General features: G+C 40.2%; 1 protein-coding gene across 1 annotated transcript in view; it reads right to left on the bottom strand.

Moving 5' to 3' along the window:
• EFCAB13 (EF-hand calcium binding domain 13) overlaps window positions 1-23083 on the bottom strand; it is a 224760-nt gene that overhangs the window by 15398 nt on the left and 186279 nt on the right. The window contains exons 51-53 of the mRNA XM_060202483.1: window positions 17589-17642; window positions 11501-11605; window positions 11156-11209 (exon numbers count right to left, since the gene is read on the bottom strand). Coding sequence (XP_060058466.1) covers window positions 11156-11209; window positions 11501-11605; window positions 17589-17642 — 213 coding nt within the window. The remainder of the gene's footprint in view (window positions 1-11155; window positions 11210-11500; window positions 11606-17588; window positions 17643-23083) is intronic.

The following is a 23083-nucleotide window of genomic DNA, read 5'->3' as shown; positions in this document are numbered from 1 at the left end:
ATTTCTGACTATCCCTATAGAACAAAAATTTTTTAAAAATTTTGAAAAGTGATCACTTTTTGGGAGATTTTCTCTTTTCAGATTGTCCACTTCAACACAGTGTTTTCACTAGTTGTTACAAATCAATGGGATGCCGTGTATTTGCAAACCACTGCCTGGTTTTGAGCATTATAAACTTATCAAGTTTTGACTTACTTTAGAAATTTGTTCCGTGTGTATTTTGCTTAGTAGAAACACTAGGCTCTAAATTCTAACAATACCAAGGCATACTGGACATACAGCAGCCTGTAATTTTAATCATACAACCTGCGAGTTGGCTAAAAGGAGTCTCCTCATAGCACCACCATCCCTGTCATGTCACAGTTACCATTTCTCTCCTGTAGTAAGAATATTTCAGATTCCTCAGCAAATTTCCTGGGGTCTCATAGGAGTGACTGTTGTCACCACACTCTCCCTAGATCCTCAGCACTCACTCTTCTGACTGTCAGAAGTTTGTGCCCACAGAGCAGATCTTTCCTCCTCCTACACCACCAGTGCAACAGGGAGCCACTGTTTCAGCCTTTTTCCTAAGAGTTTGCCATTCCCCCATTCCACACAGGCTGATACCATCAGGTGGTATCAAAAACATAGCAGGTCTTTGTCTTTAGAGTCTGTTTTCATTTCCTGTGCGTATGTATCTAGAAGTGAAATACTGCATCACATCATTGTTGTGCTGGTTCTACCTTTAGAGAAAAGCTTTGTTTTCTTTTTTGTTGTTGTTATTGTTGTTGTTGTTGTTGCAGGGCTGGGACCTCTCACATTGTTGGTATGCATGAGACCCCTTCTGTTTCATTTGGTTTAAATCCCCCCTGCTTAACACTATTCTATTTACATAACCTCTTCATTCTATTTACATAATCACTGTTAACAAGTTCCACCCTCCCTCCAGGGCATTTGTGGTTCAGTGATAGGATTCTCGCCTAATCTGCCCCCTCCTTGTCACACTCTGATTTTCACCAGTCACTTTTCTCTCCACCCTCTCTATGTCACATCCTGTTTCCACTCTACTTGGGAAGTATATATAAAGACAGCATTGTGAGTTTTACAGTACCTTACCTTGAGTTTAGCTTAGCTCATCTTAGATTGTGCTGCGTCCTGCTTGAATAAAGAGATACTGCCTACAACCCAGCCATGAGTCCCGGGTCGTCTGTTACCCGCCCGTGAAGCCAGCCCAGCGAAAACAACATCACATCACAACTTCACCCTTAGGATCACTGCATCAGATAGTAGACAGACAGAGGGAGAGACATTGCAGCATTAGGGCCACTGCATCCCCATGTCTACCAGACCTCAAACATGGACTACAGCCATGGCAAGACACATGTCCTTCCAGATGAGCTCTCTCTCCAGCCCCGTTGTCCTTTAAGACAGACATTCTAGTAGGTTTTTGCGGTTGTTTCATTGTGTTTGTTTTTGAATGGAGTCAAGGTCTTACATATCCACGATGCCACCACCACCCTGCACAATAGTTTTCATCACCTCAGAGAGAGACAGAGAGAGATAAAGAGAGAGAGAGACAGAGATGCGAGCTGGCGTGAGAGTACAGCACTGCACCACCGCCCTTGGAACTCTGATGCACACTAAAGTCAACTTAACTGAGTAGGCTCTCTCCTGACATCCACAAGTGGGGTTATTTTGTTTTGGGGGTTCTTAGTGATGTGGAACACCCAGTTTGGAAAGCTTGCATGCTTTCTTCTTTTCTTGCCTGAGTACTGTAGCTGAGATTTCTCGTATACTACATGGGAGTGCCAACTCCACCAAAATGTATTGAGTTATTCATTCACTTATTTATTTTAAAGGGAGAGACACTAAAGCACTTATCTCAGTGCCATAATACTCCCATGTGGTGGTCATCATCAATAGGGCAGAAAAGCAAATGACAAAATGCAACATCTGTTTGTGAGTAAAGGTACTTTAAATTGGTGTGTAAGAAACATGGGTCAACTAGTAAAGACCATACATAGGGCAAGTGCACAGATCATGTTGTATTTGACAGTCAAAGCAGAGAACTTGTTTTCTAAGACCCAGTATAAGACACACAGTTCTGGCTTCTGGACATGCTGGGGACTGAACCTAGGGCCCTGGAGCCTCAGGAATGAAAGTCTTTTGCATAATCATGGTGCTGAATAGGATATATTTATGTGATCTCTATTTTACCATTTGTTGTTCATGATTATGCTGGTTACCCTCCACTTGTTTGTGAACTGTCATCTTTCCACCTATCACTGTTTTCTACTTTTATCCTTCTGTGACAGAAAAGAGTGTATGTTCCTACCATGTAAAACTTGCTATGTTTACAACAGCATATGATCCAACTGCTAAGAAGAAACTGAACTGAAATCCTGTTACAAAGTGAAGGTGGTCAAATGTACAAGAATTTGATAAATTATATAGATTTTCCATCCAGTAATAATTAAAATGACAATATAAGAAAAAATTAAAAACCTTAAATATAATTCAAGTACTGCTTAAATTATATTCTTAGACTTGTACTAACTTCTCACCTGTAACTGCTTGTACTCCACCCACCAACTTATCAAGATGAACTTCTTCTTTACCTGTAACAACAGGAACAAATAACAACAGGAAAGTAACCTAGACTCAGAAAAGAAAGTATGAAACCCATCTATTGTGGGAGACTTCTCTTTCTCAATGCATCCTTTTCCCTATTCCCTGGACCACAGGCAGGCCACTGGCCAAATCCAGCACATCACACATGTTGTAGGAATGCCGGGAGTTAAGACTCATTGTGACATTTATGTTTTTCTTTGAATCCATACAATACAAAATGGACAGTAAAACATCATGAGATTAACCCACCAACACCAAGTGTGATTCATCCCTGGGAAACAGGGAGAGTTCAACATCTACAAGTCAATCATTCAATCCACCATATTAACAGAAAGAAAGTTAAAAAACACAGGGTCTCATCAATAGATGCAGAAAAAGCATTTGGCAAGGTCTAACACCCACTTATGATAAAGGCCCCTATGAAATTAGCAGTGGAAGGAAAATTTCTCAACATAAATAAGACTATCTATGAAAAAGGCATGGCTAACATCACACTCTAGGGTGAAAACTGAAAGCTTGCCCCCTAGAAACCAGAACTAGGCAAGGATGTCTCTCCTCTCTCGTTCTCTCTCTCTCTCCCTCCCTCCCTCCCTCTCTCTTTCTCTCTCTCTCTCTCTGTCTGTCTCTCTCTTTCATTCTCTCTGTCTCCATAGTTAAAAACCGAGAAATAGTTCCCAGGGGCTTACCATAATAACTCCAGTGTTCTTAGATGGTGCCAAAGCACTATAGTTTCTAGTTTGACTGCATAATTTTTGTAAATTTTTGAGGGGTTAATGGTTTAAAGTATAGACTATTTTCCCTCCTTTTTATCCCTCACTACTCCCTTCACCAAAGGGAGGTGTACCGATTCCCACCCCCACAGAAAACCACTATGGTTCTCCCATAGGACATGCCACTGGCTGTCCACAATCACCACTTCTATTGAACACATTCCTAGATGTCCTCTCCATCACAATCAAGCAAGCAAGACATATGAAAGGAATTAAAATAGGAAAGGATGAAGTTCAAATTATAATTATTTGCAGGTGATATCCTGGTATGTGTAGAGGACACCCAAAAACTCTGACAAAACTACGGAATATCATCAATAGATTAAGTAGCAGGTTTCAAATCAATACGCATAAATCTGTTGCACTTCTTTATGCAAAGCACATGAGAAAAGGGACCTAAAGGAAGTAATCCGATTTACACTGAATCCAAAAGCATAAAGCACCTAGGAATAATTCTAACAAAGGAGGCGAAGGACCTTTTCAATAAGATGATGTTATGGGAGTCTTTTATTCCAAAAGAGATGCTCAGTTTAAATCTCCATCTTTCAACACAAGTCACTAGTTAATGCAGATATATCTAAATATACAGTCAGTAGTGCTCATGTAAAGAGATCCCTGTCACTCTAATAGCCACGTCATCATAATGCAATAGTTACAAGAATGTGAATTATCAACACAAAGAAAATGAGGGTTGTACGTTTTCTTCTCCATTCAGATCTTATTGACACTAGTCCAAATATTTCTGTTACCAGATAAGGACTCTGAGCATCTTTAAATAACTGCCAGGGCCAGAAGATGGCTCAGCTGGTAGAGCACACACTGGGCCACGTGAGCTAACTGTGTTTGCACGTCTGGCCACCACATGGGACACCTGCCTGGGGAACATTACAGTGGAGTAGTGCTGGGGTATCTCTCCTCCCCTCTGTGTCTCTCTATTCCTGTCTCTCACCCTCTGAAAAAAAGAATTCCACAGGAGGTACATGAATCACGCCTACACGGAGCCCCTGCCATAACCCTAAAAACAATAAAATTAGTTATAAAATAGCGATCTGTATTTTGGCAGACCCAGCAAGTCAAGGGGAGGGTGAAAGGAGCTTGGTGGGGAGTAGGAACTCAGTTTCCTGAGAAGGAGGAAAAAGGGCAAGTGAATGGTGGGCAAGGCCTGCTGACACCTAACTTGGGCCAGCAACCCATGAGTAGCTAGAAGATGTATGTGACAGTAACCTTACAACAGTTCCTCAATCACGTGCTTTCTAAAAATAAACGATTGGCCAAAGGAAGTGTGTAGTCATCTATAGTGTCAGCACAGTTTTAACTACCTCTAAAATATTGCCTACTTCCGACATAGTAAAAGTGAAATGTTAATGCAACATTAAACGATAAAGAAGTTGCTTCAGAGACACAGACTGAAATTATGTTGCTAAAGTGTAGGGAGCCAAAAGTCTAAGAAATTCAATAAATTGCAAAAAATATTTTATCAAATAAAAATTAAAATGACACAATAAAAAAATTTAAAGTCTTTAGTATAACTTGAGTGTTACTTAAGCTTTATATTCGTAGACATGTATTAACTTCTCACCTGTAACAGCTTTTACTGCATCCATCAACTTATCAAGATCAACTTCCTCTTTATCTGTAACAACAGGAACAAACATGAACTAGAAAGTCACCTAGATTCAGAACAGAAAGCATAAAACCTACCACATCAGCTATTTTGCATGGATGCCCGTGAGTTAAGACTCAGTTATACGTTTTTTTAAATCCAAACACTAGAAGGAGGACATTGTACTGTATTCAAATGATATGAAACTCAAATTCTTGGTCCATGTCAAGTTCTCTGTCAATGTGGACATTTGTGTACACACTGACTAGGGCTGCCTTAGTGCCACAATCCAGACGTGAATACAGTGACAGAATATTACAGTCAGTGAATCCTGCACTTTACATGATTGTCTGACTTTATAAAAGCACAGCCAGAATCTGCCCTAGAGGGCAGCCTCTATGGAGACTACACTGCACTCTTTTACTTGCTGAGGGCCACTAGGTACATAAAGATGTTCAGTATTTGTGGTCTGGGAGGTGGCGCCATGGATAAAGCACTGGACTCCTGGGCAGGAGGTCCTAGGTTTGATTCCTGACAGCACATGTACCAGAGTGATGTCTAGTGCTTTCTCTCTTTCCTATCTTTCCTCTCTCATTAAGACAATAAAATTACAATCATCCACATTTATTTTTGAAAAACAGTGAGTCCAGAACATTAAAGGCCTGGCTTGCTAGAACAAACCAACAAACAAATCAATCAAGAAAAAGAAAAATATTAGGGAGAGCAATGGTTCTTAATGTGAGAGAGGTAGAAGGTGGCTCACTCTGTTGGATACACACATCACATGAGCAAGGGCACAGGTTCAAGCCCAGGCTATGACTTCAGAGCATCTAGAAGGGGGAAGATTCACATGAGGGTGGAGGGGTGCTGCAGTGTCTCTCTCTCTCTCTCTCTCTCTTGCTCTCTGTCTCTCATCCTTTATCTAGAGGAAAGAAAAGGAACTGGTCACCAGCACTGGAGTCATGCAGACACCAAGACTAGCAGTGATGATGATGATAAAAACAAAGTCTGAGCAGTGATCACATTAAAGAGAGAAAGGATTTAAAAAGGAAACAAAGAATTTTTCCATAAAGCAGATTCTAAGAGTTAGATTCAGAGTGTTCTAAAATTTATTCTGTGCAATTTTATGTATCTGTACTACAGTGTGTGTGTGTGTGTGTGTGTGTGTGTGTGTGTGTGTGTGTGTGTGTGTGTGTGCAAGTAGCATTAACCCATAGTCACATATTTGGTGATTTAAAAACCTTTTCCTGCTAAGTTATTAAATATGTTAACCCCAAATCTGTCCCAAAGAATTGATGTCAAAGACTTAAGCATCATAATTCATTCACTTGACTTCAGAAAAGTAGACTACAACTAGTTGTAATATATATAAATGTGTATATGTATATATATATGTATATATATATACATATATATATATATTTACTTCTAAAAAACATGCAAAAGGCTACCAAATTTGAGGCTATTTATAAATAACTATATCTTAGATGCTCACAGGACTCATTGCTTCTGGTATCCCTATTCAATATTGTATGTGATTTAATACTTAAAAAATCATTATTAGAAATGCATGGACAAATTAACCCCAATGTTGGAATTCAAAGAGTTTACACATTTGAAACATTAAGTGCTTAAAGCAATTACATGACACTGGAAATCCTAAAAAGGGATATTTCAAATAAATCAAGTTGCCAAGTATCCTGGTTATTAGAATATTTATCCAATGCATTCCTAACCTACAAGACGGCAAGGAACATTTCTCATTTCTTAAAAATCTGTATTTTGGGAGTCGGGCTGTAGCACAGCGAGTTAAGCACAGGTGGCACAAAGCACAAGGACCGACATAAAGATCCCGGTTCGAACCCTGGCTCCCCACCTGCAGGGGAGTAGCTTCACAGGCGGTGAAGCAGGTCTGCAGGTGTCTATCTTTCTCTCCTCCTATCTGTCTTCCCCTCCTCTCTCCATTTCTCTCTGTCCTATCCAACAATGACAACAACAACAATAATAACTACAACAATAAAACAACAAGGGCAACAGAAGAGAATAAATTAAATAAATAAATATTTTTAAAAATCTGTATTTCCCAGTGCTAGAACCTCTGGTGCCTTGCTTGTTTTCTCTCGTGCTTCACCTGATCCATACCATTTGCTACTGCACCTGCTAACCTGAACCAAATCAGTGCACCCAGTGCCACCTCGACGTGCTTCACGTTGGACTGGGTCCAGAGATGCCAGGCCTGGAATGTCCACCATCCAGCTCCCATACTCTGGGGAGACCGTTCCTAGCTCACAGGACTCCTAAGTTCCATTTCAGGTGGTTCAACTCCTAACAAAGCTACAGAACACAGATACAGACCAGGGCCCAAGAGATAGGGCACATGTGCACACGCATCCATAAATGAGGGAAAACATATTCCTTAGAGTCAAAGTGTGCAGGAGCCTGCAGTGAGGAGACTTAGACTCAGTAACTTCAGCAAGCAAGTTAAAGGACCTAAAAAACACACCATGAAGAACTTAATCAAATATTTTCTACTTAGGCCTACTACATACTCTCCTCACGTACTCATATATCACTTCCCTCAGTCACTCTCACTCTGTCTGATAAATTAAGGGCTACAAAAGCTGGATAAGGGCAAGGGACTGACCCACTTTAATGACGGCACTTTAGGTCACTACCAGGTCACCCTTTCATCCAGGGCCCTAGTCAGGGAATGCAGGGATTACCACAGAGACAGGATGGACCTAGACCTCTAACAGCTGCCCGGGTCCACCATCACTGGTCATCTCCATCAGGGACAGCACCATGAGCTCTCCTGTGGGCCTCTACAGGAACGTGCCCTCACTGTAGAACAACAACGGTAGAAACTGCCCCACACTCTGAAGGGAGGCTGGTCACTCAAGGAAGACTGACCCTGAAATGAGTGCAGCCTAGAATGTTCCTGGCTGTGACCATGCACTGTGAGCTCAGACTGACAGAGATGCAGAGGTTACACGGGCTCCTGGCTAAACATGAATACACATGGGCCTCAGGTCAGATTGATGGGGTTTACACTTAACAATATTCACATACTTTCCCCATATTTGGGAGCTATCTCTGCCCTCAACTGGCTTTCTAGTTCTATTCTGAACTCTAATACCATCTTCCCAGGCAATACCTTTAGCCAACCTGCATGTCAGCTATCAGACTCAGACAAAAACGTGTCAAGTCATGGGCCCCTAGGAATGTACCAAAATAGCCTTCCTAGGTTCTTCCCATACGAAGACCCTTAGTTCCATCTGCTCTATTATTATCTTTAGGTTCCTGTTTATTAAACAGTTTTCCTGCTTCCTATCTTACTGCTTTTCAGCCCCCAAGTTGCAGATGCTACCATGATGCCAACCTGACTCTCCTGGGCAGAGGTCCTCACCAATGAGTGCTGGGCCTCCCCTCTCCAGATCCTGGCCACACAAGGAAAAGATAGACACAGGCTGGTTGTTCGGACCCACCTGCCCCTGTCCATGTCCAGTGGAGAAGCAATTACAGAAGCCCGACCTTCATCCTCCCACACCTCATAAAGATCTTTAGTCCATGCTCTCAAAGGGATAACGAATAGGAATGCTACCAATGGAGGGGATGGGATAGGGAACTCTGGTCATGGGATTTACATGGAATTGTACCTCTCTTCTCATACAATCTTGTCAATCTGTATGAAATCAGTCATTCAGAAAAACAAGCTAAGGAATGCAGTATTCTGTTTTAATAACCAACATTAAATGATAAAACACAGTTACTATCCTAGACTAATAAGTTATGATTGGAATGTAACAAAAAATCATACAAGAAAAGTATGTGGGAACATAAGCATGTCTGGGTATTTTCTAAACAAACACCCTAGTAACTGCAGCATTATTTGCTATCAACAGCAAAACATACTGATAACTTACAATTATTTCCAGGAGCCCTTTTTTCTATTGACTACAGAATGGACCTGAATCCAGAATCTTTAATTTCTTTTAATGTCAGTGATTCTCATTGTAAAAACTAAGCACCTGAATTTCATAAAGAAAGCTCAACTGAAAGGCTGAGAAGTGACTCCGGCACTCACCACTAAATGGTAGGTCTTCCATTAGCTTCTCAAGCTCCTTTTCTGTGAGCCTTACTCCCACGTTTTCAAGAAAACTGTTGACTCTACTTCTCTTGACTTTTCCTCCTTAAGAAAAAGGACATGAGGAGAGAGCAAAATTACCAGAATAGGAGAGGAAGCAATGTTGATGGTAGTTCATCCAGAAAAGTACACCCTTTACCACCTGAGGACCCAGGCTCATGCCAGTGTAAACTTCACGAGTGACGGCAGAGTGCTGTGGTCTCGGTCTCTCCTTCTCTCTCTAGTTTCCTCCTAAATATGAGGTGATGCATTTGCTCCATTTTTTTTTCACTGAATCTCACTAGAACATATGTCTTATTTAGAGTAACTGAAAGGTACATTAATTTTTGGATTTGATTTGGTCAAAAGTGATGCCCAGTCTTCCAGTCAATAGGCAGAAACTATTTCTTCCTTGCTTGTTTATTTCTCCAAATAATTTCTTATCAGTTACCTATCTGTCTCATATTTTTGTGTTTACCCGGAATTTGACTTACACTAAGTGTTATGTTTTGAAAACTATGTGAATATGGAGCCTTGTGAAAAGATAATAAAAATGGGCATGATGTCATATAATACAATTTCAATGAAAATATCATAAGTAAAATCAGCTCAGAGAGACTCATTTAGTTAAAATTCTAATGTTATTTAACACTATAAATCAGATGAGTTTTGGTGCCCAAATGGTGAGTGATAAGCCTATATTTCCCTCTGTCTGCCATCACATCATGTCAGCATTACCCATAGAAAGCAAATGCAGAAACCACCATTACACAGGAAGAGGCCAAAGGTCAGGTGGGCACAAACACAGAGGGACATCTTCTCTCAAGAAGGAAAAGCTTCCTTCCATGTGACCACAACCCAACAGCAAGTCACTAATGAAAGCAAGTGCCTGGGACCATAAACTGGTGAGCAGGAGCCTAAAGAAGCCACAGGCTGTACCCAGGAACTGTCATACCAGAGACGAGTAGTCCTTTCTCCTTTTCTCTTACATAAATAGAACAAAAACTACTATAAAGTAAGAAAATGCACAAAGTGAAAGGCACATATGCACGGACATGCTCTCAGCTGCATTACTCACAACAGCCAGGAGCAGAAGCAACCCAATTAGTTGCTGACTCTTCACTGGATAAACAAGTTATGGGACATACATCCCATAGAAAAATACTTGGCTGTTGCAAAAGATATTGTATCTCTAAGGAGGAAATTGAGGGAGCAGGTGCCGGGCGTTGGCCCGCCTGGTCAACCTCACACATTATAGTGCAAAATGACCTGGGTTCAAAGTCCTGGATCCCACCCACAGGGGGAAAGTTGTACAGGTGGTACAGCAGAGTTGCAGGTGACTGTCTCCCTCTGTTTGCCCTCTTCTCTCAATTCCTTTCTCCCTATTCAATAATAAAAAATATTTGGCCAAAAGGAATAAACTGAATAAACTGGAAGAGATTATGCTTTGTAAATTAAATAAAGAGGTGAAACAAAGGAATGAACAGTGTGATCAGTGAAGAATATAGAGAGCTGACCCACATAGTTTGTAAATAAAAGAAAAGAAAACAATCTGTTTCTAAGACACTGAGAGAACTACTCTAGTTGTCAATGGAGTGGGGTTGGGGGAGGTGGCACAGAAAATGGGTGGCAGGCACAGTATAGTGGAACTATAAACCTTTAGTCTCACTATCTTGGAAACCATTGCTAATCACTAAAAACGTATGCTCCCTTTCTTAAACGAGTTGAAATACTGAGGGCTGACAAGTGGCTCACCCAGGAGTGCTCACATGTGGCTACACACATGGACCCGGGCTGGAGCCCAGAGCCAGCACCTGAGTGCACTTGAGGGGAAGAGGGACTTCACAAGGTTGAGGAAGAGCTGTGAGTCTCTCCTTTTCTGTCCTACCTTCCTCTCTCTGTCTCCCTGTCTCTCACCCTCTATTTAGAGGGGCAAACATATACCTACTGTGACTCATAGACAAGTGGAGATAATGAAATCAAGTGATAATCCTGATAAAAAATTTTAAATATTAAAAATATTTAAGTGTGAGCTTGCTTGTGTCCTACCTTTGAATGACTTCAGGGATTCTCTGAGTGAAGTTTGGCTGATCTTCCCAGAAGCTATAATGCAAAGCACACACTTTGTTAGACAAGATGCTCTATGCAGTTATCATGGGATGGATCCTATCACCTATAATTCCAGAATAACTTTTCATATAATTAATGTTCTGATCACATACTCAGTGAAAAGTGGATATGAAAAATATAAAGTACTACACTGTTGATTAAACAATTTAAACACCCAAATGATTAAAAGATAATCAGGAGCAGCCAGACATGAAGTGAAGAGTCACCCCAACAAACCATCAGCTGAGCACCCCAGAAGGTAACAAAGGCATCCTCAGGACTCACCATCAACTGGCAGTGTTCTTAGCAGCTGCTGCTGTTCACTGTCTGTTAGTGCAATACCCATGTGGCTCACAAAATCCGGTACAGACTGCCTATCGATCTTTTCTCCTTTGGGAACATGAAATATTAAAATTCAGGAATGTCGCAGACTAGAGAATGATCTCTAATAGCAGTTTAATCACATAAGTAAGTGACCTCCTCTGCTGGCAAACTTCAAAGGCACAATCAGACATACTAAGCACTGAGGGGGGAGTGCTAGGCCAAATTCACTAATTTATTTACAGGTCCAAAGTATGATTTTTGTCTTCTGAAAATGATTGGGAAAGATGAGAATAAGTTTTTCCTCACTGTGTAGCTGTCTGTTTAATTAGAATGTCAGAATCAGGTCATTTGTGTACTTTTTACACAGTCATCTTGACTTATAATTTTTTTCTGAATTTTGTTATTGTCCCTTGATATAAATAATAGAAATTTTTATGTTGCTATTACTTGATAACTTCTGATCTATTTTTTTCGCTTTTTAAGAAAGGAGACACTAACAAAACTATAGAATAAGAGGGGTACAATTCTGCACAATTCCCATAACCTGATAACCATATCCCATCTCCTCCCCTGATAGCCTTTCCATTCTCTATCTCTCTGGGAGTATGGATCCAGGGTTGTTGTGGGTTGCAGAGGGAGGAAGTTCTGGCTTCTGGAATTGCTTCCCCACTGAATTGTTTATGTCTCAAAGACTATGAGGGAACTATAGTATTTATCATTGGGAGCGTGGGGGCACCTAATTTAGGAGGTGGGTGTGGTGTGGGAATATAGCCTGCAATCTTGTAATTCAATCTTAATTTACTTGGAAAACATGTAACTTGTTCTATTAAATAAACCATAAATCTTTGGGAGCCATTTAATGAAAATATAAAGACAAAAATACAAGAGTTTTTAAAAATTAAGAAAGTATTATTTGATACTACAAATCTCATGTAACTTTCCAATCACCAGTAAAAGCTATCTATGCGTTCATGAACTTATTTGTTGTAATCCTCTCACTATCTCTTACAAACAATACACTTAAAACCCCACAGGGCATGGCAGTTGCCATTGCTCTTACCATATTCTGTATTTGGTATTGTTTGGCTGCAAATTTTATGTGACCTTGACACCTATTAAGTGGTATTCTACAATTATATAGTTCAGTGTTGTATCATACAAGCCCATCTTCTCCCTCCCTCCCTCGCTCCCTCTCTTCTTTCCTGCCTTCATTCGTTTTTCTCCTTTTCTATCAGTTAATCACTAGGACTCAGTGCTGCATGAAGACTTCCTGATCCCAGAAAGCTATGTCTGTATGTTTGATTGTTTAAAATCTCTATAGAGGCAGATAAATTGGAAAGAAGGAGGAGATAGAAAACTCTGGACCATCCATATGATCCAGTAATTCCTCTCCTGGGGTTATACCCCAACGACTCCATAACACCCAACCAAAAAGAGGTGTGTACTCCTATGTTCATAGCAGCACAATTAATAATAGCTAAAACCTGGAAGCAACCCAGGTACCCAACAACAGATGAGTGGCTGAGAAAGCTGTGGTACATATACACAATGGAATACTATGCAGCTATCAAGAACAATGAACCCACCTTCTCTGACCCATCTTGGACAGAGCTAGAAGGAATTATGTTAAGTGAGCTAAGTCAGAAAGATAAAGATCAGTATGTAATGATCCCACTCATCAACAGAAGTTGAGAAAGAAGATCTGAAAGGGAAACTAAAAGCAGGATCTGACTAAATTGAAAGTAGGGCATCAAAGTAAAAACCCTGTGGTGAGGGGTAGACATACGGCTTCCTGGGCCAATGGGGGGTGGGGGTGGGTGGGTGTGATGGGGCACAGTCTTTTGGTGGTGGGAATGGTGTTTATGTACACCTAGTAATGTGTAGTCATATAAATCACTAGTTAATTAATAGGAGAGGGGAAAAATTAATTGTATGTCTCGAGTTTTTAAAACACAGACTGAGTCTTCTTAATATATAGGCTGTGTATTTGATATGCGGACTGTCTCAAAAGCCCAGACCAAGCAGATCAGAGGCAACCAGTGCCACAACTATTTACAAGATACTGTACACTAGAGTTTGCAGTGAGTACCCCCCCAACACTTCCTCTCCACTATTCCAACCTTTGGGTTCATGATTGCTCAACAATTTGTTTGGCTTTGTATGTTAACTCTCTTTTCAGCCACCAGGTTCCAGATGCCATCAGGATGCTGGCCAGACTTCCCTGGACTGAACACCCCACCAATGTGTCCTGGAGCTCCACCTCCCCAGAGATCACCCTACTAGGGAAAGAGAGAGGCAGACTGGGAGTATAGTCAATGTCCATGTTCAGCAGGGAAGCAATTACAGAAGCCAGACCTTCCACCCTCTGTAACCCACAATGACCCTGGGTCCATGCTCCCAGAGGGATAGAGAATGGGAAAGCTATCAGGGGAGGGGGGGATATGGAGATTGGGTGGTGGGAACTGTGTGGAGTTGTACCCCTCCTACCCTATGGTTTTGTTAATTTATCCTTTCTTAAATAAAAAATAAATTTTAAAAAATATGTGCCTGCAGCAATCCAGAAGGAACCGTCAGAAGCACCCTAAATGGAATTTCGAGGAGCTTTTTGGACTAGGATGCCCTCCAGGGACTCATGATGCTACATGGTGAGACCTAAATAATCTGGTTCAAGGTGAATTATTCTCTCGATTGCCCCCTCGTCATTCTCTCTGAATATCTTGTTTACTACCTGCTTTCAGTTGCATTTCGTAAGAGAATGATTTAAATGACTGAATTGTTGTATCACGTTGACTTTACAAAAAAAAAAAAAGCTGGATGCAGCCACGATTTCTAGAGACATCCAGAAACAGTCCAAAAAATTGTTTTTTTCTCTTTTGATTTTTTTTACGTCTTGGAAATGTTTAATCTTGAAAACTGTATGAGCATCAGTGGGGTGGATAACACAATAGTTATGCTAATGATTCTCATGCTTGAGGCTTCTAACCATGTTTCTTTTATTGAGTTTAAACTGTTTAAACAACCTTAAAATCATACTAGAAAGGACTTCCAATTATATGGAGTTATCAATTATAGTAAACTTCTAATCTGCTACAAGTTTTGCTTCACAAGTAAGTGAATTATAGCTGTCAAGTCTTCACATGAAAAAGCATCTGCTCATATGGAATCCCTGGAAATCCATTTGGACCCCTATTCTTTGACATCGCCCAAAAGATAGCACGACTACAGCAGCCCCCCCCCCCCCGAAACCAATGATGTGACCTGGAACGACCTGAAGAAACTGATTCACAGACTCCAAAGCTCACTCTCTACAGAAAAGTGGAATTACAGTGGTTGACCTTCTCATCGAGATAGACGTGCAGCATTTCATCCCCTGGAATTTCTTCCGTGGTCATCTGCTTTGGACTGACACTTCCATCAGACTTACTGGTAAACCTCTTGGACACTTTACACAACTTTACAGAAGTTTCCCTTTACGCTGCTGGGTTTCTCAAAGACTAACCACAGCAGTCCAAGGACTTTGCAGCCAGAGCCTTGGGACTCTATAGGCTACTCCTCCTCACCTGCAGGCCCTGTCCCAGAGGTAGGAAACCCCCCTCTCATTACTAGGTCATGCCCACAGAGGCAGGAAACACCCTTTGAGGCATGAAATGCCCCCAGAGGCAAGAGATGCCCCCAGATGCAGGAAACACCCTTTGAGGCATGAAATGCCCCCAGAGGCAAGAGATGCCTCCAGAGGCAGGAAACACCCTTTTGCCTGCTAGGAGTTGCCCTTTGAGGTAGGAAACGGCCCCCTCAGACCTCCCCTTGGCATCACACTGGTTCTCGCTGCTCTCTTACTTGTTCTTCTATGTCTTCTGCCAGTTCTTTTGAAAATGCCTGTACGATATAGGTTTCTATTCACCCCACACTCCTGATACTATGTCCATTAGTTAAAAAGAAAGGGGGAAATGATGGTATGCTTCTAAATTCTGCTTATAAGACCTTCTGTTTTGATCATCACATTTGGCTCGCTTGTATTACTTACGATGTGGGCTATTTACATAATCACTGTTTCACCTGGATCCCGCCATGCCTGCAGGGTAGTGGTTTAATCCCCACTAGTTAGATGGAAGTTTTCTATGTTCTGTTTGCGTTCTTTTTTTGCTCCGCCCCCTCTCCTAGTCACTTCCTTTCCCTTGCCACTTCCAGTGAAGAGATGCATAAAAGGTGATTTATCTGATTAATAAACGAGATATTGCTTCCCAGCTCAGCCATGAGTCCCTCGTCGTCTGTCTCCAGCCTGCGAAGCTAGACCGGCACATAAGAGTGACTGTTGTCACCACACTGTCCCTAGATCCTCAGCACTCACTCTTCTGACTGTCAGAAGTTTGTGCCCACAGACCAGATCTTTCCTCCTCCTACACCACCAGTGCAACAGGGAGCCACTGTTTCAGCCTTTTTCCTAAGAGTTTGCCGTTTCCCCATTCCACACCGGCTGATACCATCAGGAGGTATCAAAAACATAGTAGGTCTTTGTCTTTGTCTTTGTCCTATTGCCTTCAGCTTCATAAGCTCCCTATCCTGGCTACAGAAAAAGTAAACATGGAAGTCTAGTGATATCTTAGAGTCTGTTTTCATTTCCTGTGCGTATATATCTAGAAGTGAAATACTGCATCACACCATTGTTGTGCTGGTTCTACCTTTAAAGAAAAGCTTTTTTTTTTTCTATTTTGTTGTTGTTGTTCTTGCAGGGCTGGGACCTCTCACATCACAACTTCACCGTTACAGATAACTGCTTCAGATAGTAGACAGACAGGGAGAGACATTGCAGCATTAGTGCCACTGCAGACCTCAAACATGGACTACAGCTATGGCAAGACACATGTCCTTCCAGAAAAGCTATCTCTCCAGCCCCACTGACCTTCAAGACAGACATTCTAGTAGGTTTTTGCTGTTGTTTCATTGTGTTTGTTTTTGAATGGAGTCAAGGTCTTACACATCCACGATGCCACCACCACCCTGCACAATAGTTTTCATCATCTCAGAGAGAGACAGAGAGAGATAAAGAGAGAGAGAGACAAAGATGCGAGCTGGCGTGAGAGTACAGCACTGCACCACCACCCTTGGAACTCTGATGCACACTAAAGTCAACTTAACTGAGTAGGCTCTCTCCTGACATCCACAAGTGGGGTTATTTTGTTTTGGGGGGTTCTTAGTGATGTGGAACACCCAGTTTGGAAAGCTTGCATGCTTTCTTCTTTTCTTGCCTGAGTACTGTAGCTGAGATTTCTCGTATACTACATGGGAGTGCCAACTCCACCAAAATGTATTGAGTTATTCATTCACTTATTTATTTTAAAGGGAGAGACACTAAAGCACTTATCTCAGTGCCATAATACTCCCATGTGGTGGTCATCATCAATAGGGCAGAAAAGCAAATGACAAAATGCAACATCTGTTTGTGAGTAAAGGTACTTTAAATTGGTGTATAAGAAACATGGGTCAACTAGTAAAGACCATACATAGGGCAAGTGCACAGATCATGTTGTATTTGACAGTCAAAGCAGAGAACTTGTTTTCTAAGACCCAGTATAAGACACACAGTTCTGGCTTCTGGACATGCTGGGGACTGAACCTAGGGCCCTGGAGCCTCAGGAATGAAAGTCTTTTGCATAATCATGGTGCTGAATAGGATATATTTATGTGATCTCTATTTTACCATTTGTTGTTCATGATTATGCTGGTTACCCTCCACTTGTTTGTGAACTGTCATCTTTCCACCTATCACTGTTTTCTACTTTTATCCTTCTGTGACAGAAAAGAGTGTATGTTCCTACCATGTAAAACTTGCTATGTTTACAACAGCATATGATCCAACTGCTAAGAAGAAACTGAACTGAAATCCTGTTACAAAGTGAAGGTGGTCAAATGTACAAGAATTTAATAAATTATATAGATTTTTCCATCCAATAATAATTAAAATGACAATATAAGAAAAAATTTAAAAACCTTAAATATAATTCAAGTGCTGCTTAAACTTTATATTCTTAGACTTGTACTAACTTCTCACCTGTAACTGCTTGTATTCCACCCACCAACTTATCAAGATCAACTTCTTCTTTATCTGTAACAACAGGAACAAATAACAACAGGAAAGTAACCTAGACTCAGAAAAGAAAGTATGAAACCCATCTATTGTGGGAGACTTTTCTTTCTCAATGCATCCTATTCCCTATTCCCTGGACCACAGGCAGGCCACTGGCCAAATCCAGCACATCACACATTTTGTAGAAATGCCTGGAGTTAAGACTCATTGTGACATTTATGTTTTTCTTTGAATCCATATAATACAAAAAGAACACTGTCACACATGAGATTAACCAACTAACACCAAGTGTGATTCATCCCTGGGAAACAGGGAGAGTTCAACATCTTCAAGTCAATCATTCAATCCACCATATTAACAGAAATAAAGTTAAAAGTCACAGGGTCTTATCAATGTATGCAAAAAAAGCATTTGGCAAGGTCTAACACCCACTTTTGATCAAGGCCCCTATGAAATTAGCAGTGGAAGGAAAATTTCTCAACATAAATAAGACTATCTATGAAAAAGGCATGGCTAACATCATACTCTATGGTAAAAACTGAAAGCTTGCCCCCTAAAAACCAGAACTAGGAGGTTCCCGGAAGATGGCGGACTGAGAAGCTGCTAGTGGCTTGTGCTCTGACCACATCTTCTGGAAATGGTAGGATTTTCTCCCTTTAGTAGGCCAGTCAATAAGGGGTCCTAGCAGTGACACCAAGGAGGTGACTTTAACTTAATTTGGGTTAAAAAATAGAGTAGAAAAAAAGGGAAAATTTTTTTCTTTTTAATTATTAATCCAAAAGCACACCTCCTTCCCCTACCCCCCATAACCATTCCCTGGGGACCAGCTCCTAGCAGGCTCCCCTGCTGAGCTTTTTTCTTTACCAAGATTCCTGTCCCACCAGGGAGTATCATTCATTCTAAGTCTATTCTCTTCTGAAATCTCTGGCCTTTTTTCTTTCTAAGTAGCCAACCCCCCCCACCGCACCCCACTTAGCTAATTAAATAATTAAAAATAAATAAAAAACTCTTTACTTTCACCACTCTTTTATTACTGTTCTTTTTCTTATCTTTTTCTTTTTTCTCTCTCTCTTTCTTTTTTTTTTCTTTTTCTCATTCTTGTCATCCTTTCTTCCTTAATCCTACAGCTTCCAAAGCCACAGGCCCCATCCCCCACACCACCAAACAGTGTGCTTTCACTAAATCACAAATACACGTTTGGGAATTATTTTGGGGAAGAATTCTGACTCAGAGTGGACTCTCACTGCGAGTATCTCTGCTCAAGTTCCCTTCCTTCTTTAGCTACCCTTAGAATATACAGTAGATTTGCATAATTGTCTATTTCAGCTATCCTTGTCTAGTCCTGAGGTTTTTTTTAAATTAAAAAAATTTTTTTTTTCTTTCTGAACAATCAGCTGCCTCTGATCACAGGGTTTGAGGTAATCTGGGACAGGGTTTTTTTTTTACCCTGCTCTATTTTATTATTAATATTATATAAAGGCATATATCTTCCCCCCCTTTAGGTTGATCAGAATTAACTCTTAGGGTATCTTTCATTGCTAGGGTAGTGGGCATCTTATCTATTGTGGGAGGAACTTTCTCATTACTCCTACCTCCTCTACTCCCCTTCCGCCTCCTACTAGCTAATTAAAAAAATAAAATTTAAATTAAATTAAATTAAAAATAAAGTAATTAAAAAACTTTCCTTTCACTGCTCATTAATTACAGCTCGTTTTCTTATCTTTTCTCTTTTCTCTCTCTTGTTTCTTTTTTTTTTTTTATCTTGTCATACACTTCTTCCTTCCTTCTTCTTTGCCTTTCTGAATTTGTGAATTATTTTGGGGAAGAAATCTGACTCATAGTGGACTCTCTATGTGTGTATCTCTGTTCTACTTCCCTTTACCCTCTTGTTACCCCTAGAATATACAGTGGATAGTAGATTTGCATAACTGTCTATTCTTGCTATCCCTTCTTTCTTTTCTCTTTCTTCTTCACTGGTATTTGGTTACTATTTTTTCACGGACTGGAGACATTGTTTGGCTAACTGATAGTGATTAAACTGCTTCAGTACTTCCTTAAGTTGCTATTGTAATTCCTGAGGTTGGTGAGTGCAATTGTCATAAAGGTATTTAGTACAGTGTTGCTTGTACTCAAGACACAACAACTGAGGAACAACAAAGCATAAAAAAACACATAAATCAAAAAAATGGGTAGATCAAAAACAAATAAAACTGCTACTCCAGTGAATGAAGACAAGAGCCCAGAAGAAACTATAAATCAGCCAGAAGTAACCATAGATAAGAAAAGTATGCAAGCAATAATAAACTTATGAATCACAGAAATGAAAACAACATTGGAAGAAAGGAATGGCAGTATTAGGGAAACAACAGTTGAGACCCCCAAAGAAAATACTGATTATCTTGAGGCAATTAGAGAACTGAAAGCTGAAATAGCTGGAATGAAGAAAGAAGCTGAGGCAAGGGAAAGCAGACTAACAGAAGCAGAAAACAGAATTAGTCAGACAGAGGATGAGTTAGAGAAAACAAAGAAAGAGGTGAAAGAGCTTAAAAAGAGACTGAGAGACACTAAAAACAACAACAGAGACATATGGGATGATCTCAAAAGAAGTAACATTCGTATAATTGGCCTGCCAAAGGAAGAAAGAGAGGAAGGGGAAGCAAACATTCTAGAGGAAATAATAGAAGAAAACTTCCCAGACCTGAATAACAGAAAGGACATCAAGATTGAAGAGGCCCAGAGAGTTCCAAACAGAATCAACCCAGACCTGAAGACACCAAGACACATCATAGTCACAATGAGAAGGAGTAAGGATAAAGAAAGGATCATAAAGGCTGAAAGAGAGAAACAAAAAGTCACATACAGGGGATAACCCATAAGATTATCTGCAGACTTCTCCACTCAAACTCTAAAATCCAGAAGAGAATGGCAAGAGATCTATCGAGCCCTGAATGAAAAAGGGTTTCAACAAAGAATAATATATATCCTGCTAGACTTTCATTCAAACTAGATGGAGGGATTAAAACCTTCTTAGACAAACCACAGTTAAAGGAAGCAACCATCACCAAGCCGGCCCTGAAAGAGGTCCTAAAAGACCTCTTATAAACAAGAACATCACTATAATACTTGCAATATATCAGAGCTAACAAAAATTCGTTGAACAGTGGCACTACAATACATTAAATCCATAATATCAATAAATTTCAATGGCTTAAACTCACCCATCAAAAGGCACAGAGTGGGGGGATGGATCAGAAAACATAACGCAACCATATGCTGCTTGCAAGAATCCCATCTGTCATAACAAGATAAACACAGACTTAAAGTGAAAGGATGGAAAACTATCATACAGGCTAATGGAGCACAAAAAAGGGCAGGAACAGCCATTCTCATCTCAGACACAATAGATTTTAAATTAAATAAAGTAATAAAAGATAGGCAAGGACATTACATAATGATTAGAGGATCAATCAGCCAAGAAGACTTAACAATTATTAACATCTATGCACCCAATGAGGGACCATCTAAATACGTCAAGCACTTACTGAAAGAATTTCAAAAATACATCAATAGTAATACAATAATAGTGGGAGACTTCAATACCCCACTCTCACACTTAGACAGATCAACAAAGCAGAGAACCAACAAAGATATAAAAGAATTGAATGAAGAGATTGACAGACTAGACTTCTTGGACATTTTCAGAGTCCTTCACCCCAAAAAACTGGAATACACCTTCTTTTCAAATCCACATAACTCATACTCAAGGGTAGACCACATGTCAGGCCACAGAGACAGCATCAATAAATTCAAGAGCATCGACATCATCCCAAGTATCTTCTCAGACCACAGTGGAGTAAAACTAACATTTAACAACAAACAGAAAATTATTAAAAGACACAGAATTTGGAAACTAAACAACATACTCCTTAACAACCACTGGGTCAGAAAGTCACTCAAGAAGAAATTCAAATGTTCCTGAAAACAAATGAAAATGAAGACACAACCTATGAAAATATTTGGGACACAGCTAAAGCAGTACTGAGAGGGAAACTTATAGCCATACAAACACATATTAAACACCAAGAAAAAGCTCAAATAAATGACCTTACTGCACACCTCAAGGACTTACAGGAAGAGGAACAAAGGAAGCCTAAAGCAACCAGAAGGACAGAAATCACTAAAATTAGAGCAGAAATAAACAACATCGAAAACAAAAGAACAATACAAAAGATCAATGAAGCCAATGTTGGTTCTTTGAAAGATTAAACAAAATTGACAAACCCCTAGCCAGACTCACCAAACAAAAAAGAGAGAAGTATCAAATTAATAGAATTGTAAACGATGGAGGAGATATCACAACTGACACCACAATAATCCAGAGAATCCTGCGAAATTTCTATGAAGAACTATATGCAACCCAGCTAGAGAATCTGGAAGAAATGGAACAATTCCTAGAAGCACATGCCCTTCCAAAACTGAACCAAGATGAACTACAAAATCTAAATGCACCAATCACAGACAAAGAAATTGAAAGCGTTATTAAGAATCTCCCCAACAACAAAAGTCCTGTACAAGATGGCTTCACAAATGAATTCTACAAAACTCAGGAAACAGTTAGTACCCATACTTCTTAAGCTTTTCCATAAGATTGAAGAAACAGGAATACTCCCTTCCACCTTCTATGAAGCCAACATCACCCTGATACCAAAAGCAGACAGGGACAGAACAAAAAAGGAAAACTACAGACCAATATCTCTGATGAACATAGATGCCAAAATATTAAACAAGATCTTGGCCAACCGGATACAGCAGCATATCAAAAAGATTGTTCATCACAACCAAGTGGGATTTATCCCAGGAATGCAAGGCTGGTTCAACATACGTAAGTCAATCAATGTCATTCACCACATCAATAAAAGCAAAGCCAAAAACCACATGATTATCTTAATAGATGCAGAGAAAGCCTTTGACAAAATCCAACAACCATTCATGCTCAAAACTCTATAAAAAATGGGAATAGATAGGAAATTCCTTAAGATAGTGGAGTCTATATATAGCAAACCTACAGCCAACATCATACTCAATGGACAGAAGCTGAAAGCATTCCCCCTCAGATCGGGGAATAGACAGGGCTGTCCACTGTCACCGTTGCTCTTCAACATAGTGTTGGAAGTTCTTGCCATAGCAATCAGGCAAGAGAAAGAAATCAAAGGAATACAGATTGGAAGGGAAGAAGTCAAGCTCTCACTATTTGCAGATGATATGATAGTATACATAGAATAACCTAAAGAATCCAGCAGAAAACTACTGGAAGTTATTAGGCAATATAGCAAGTTATCAGGCTACAAAATTAATGTACAAAAATCAGTGGCATTTCTTTATGCAAACACTAAATATGAAGAAGAAGTTATCCAGAAATCACTCCCATTCACGGTTGCAGCAAAATCAATAAAATACCT

Source organism: Erinaceus europaeus, chromosome 12 (assembly GCF_950295315.1).
Source record: "Erinaceus europaeus chromosome 12, mEriEur2.1, whole genome shotgun sequence".
Lineage (NCBI taxonomy): Eukaryota > Metazoa > Chordata > Mammalia > Eulipotyphla > Erinaceidae > Erinaceus > Erinaceus europaeus.
Note: the sequence above shows the minus strand (reverse complement) of the source record. Positions and strands in the feature narration are given on the sequence as shown.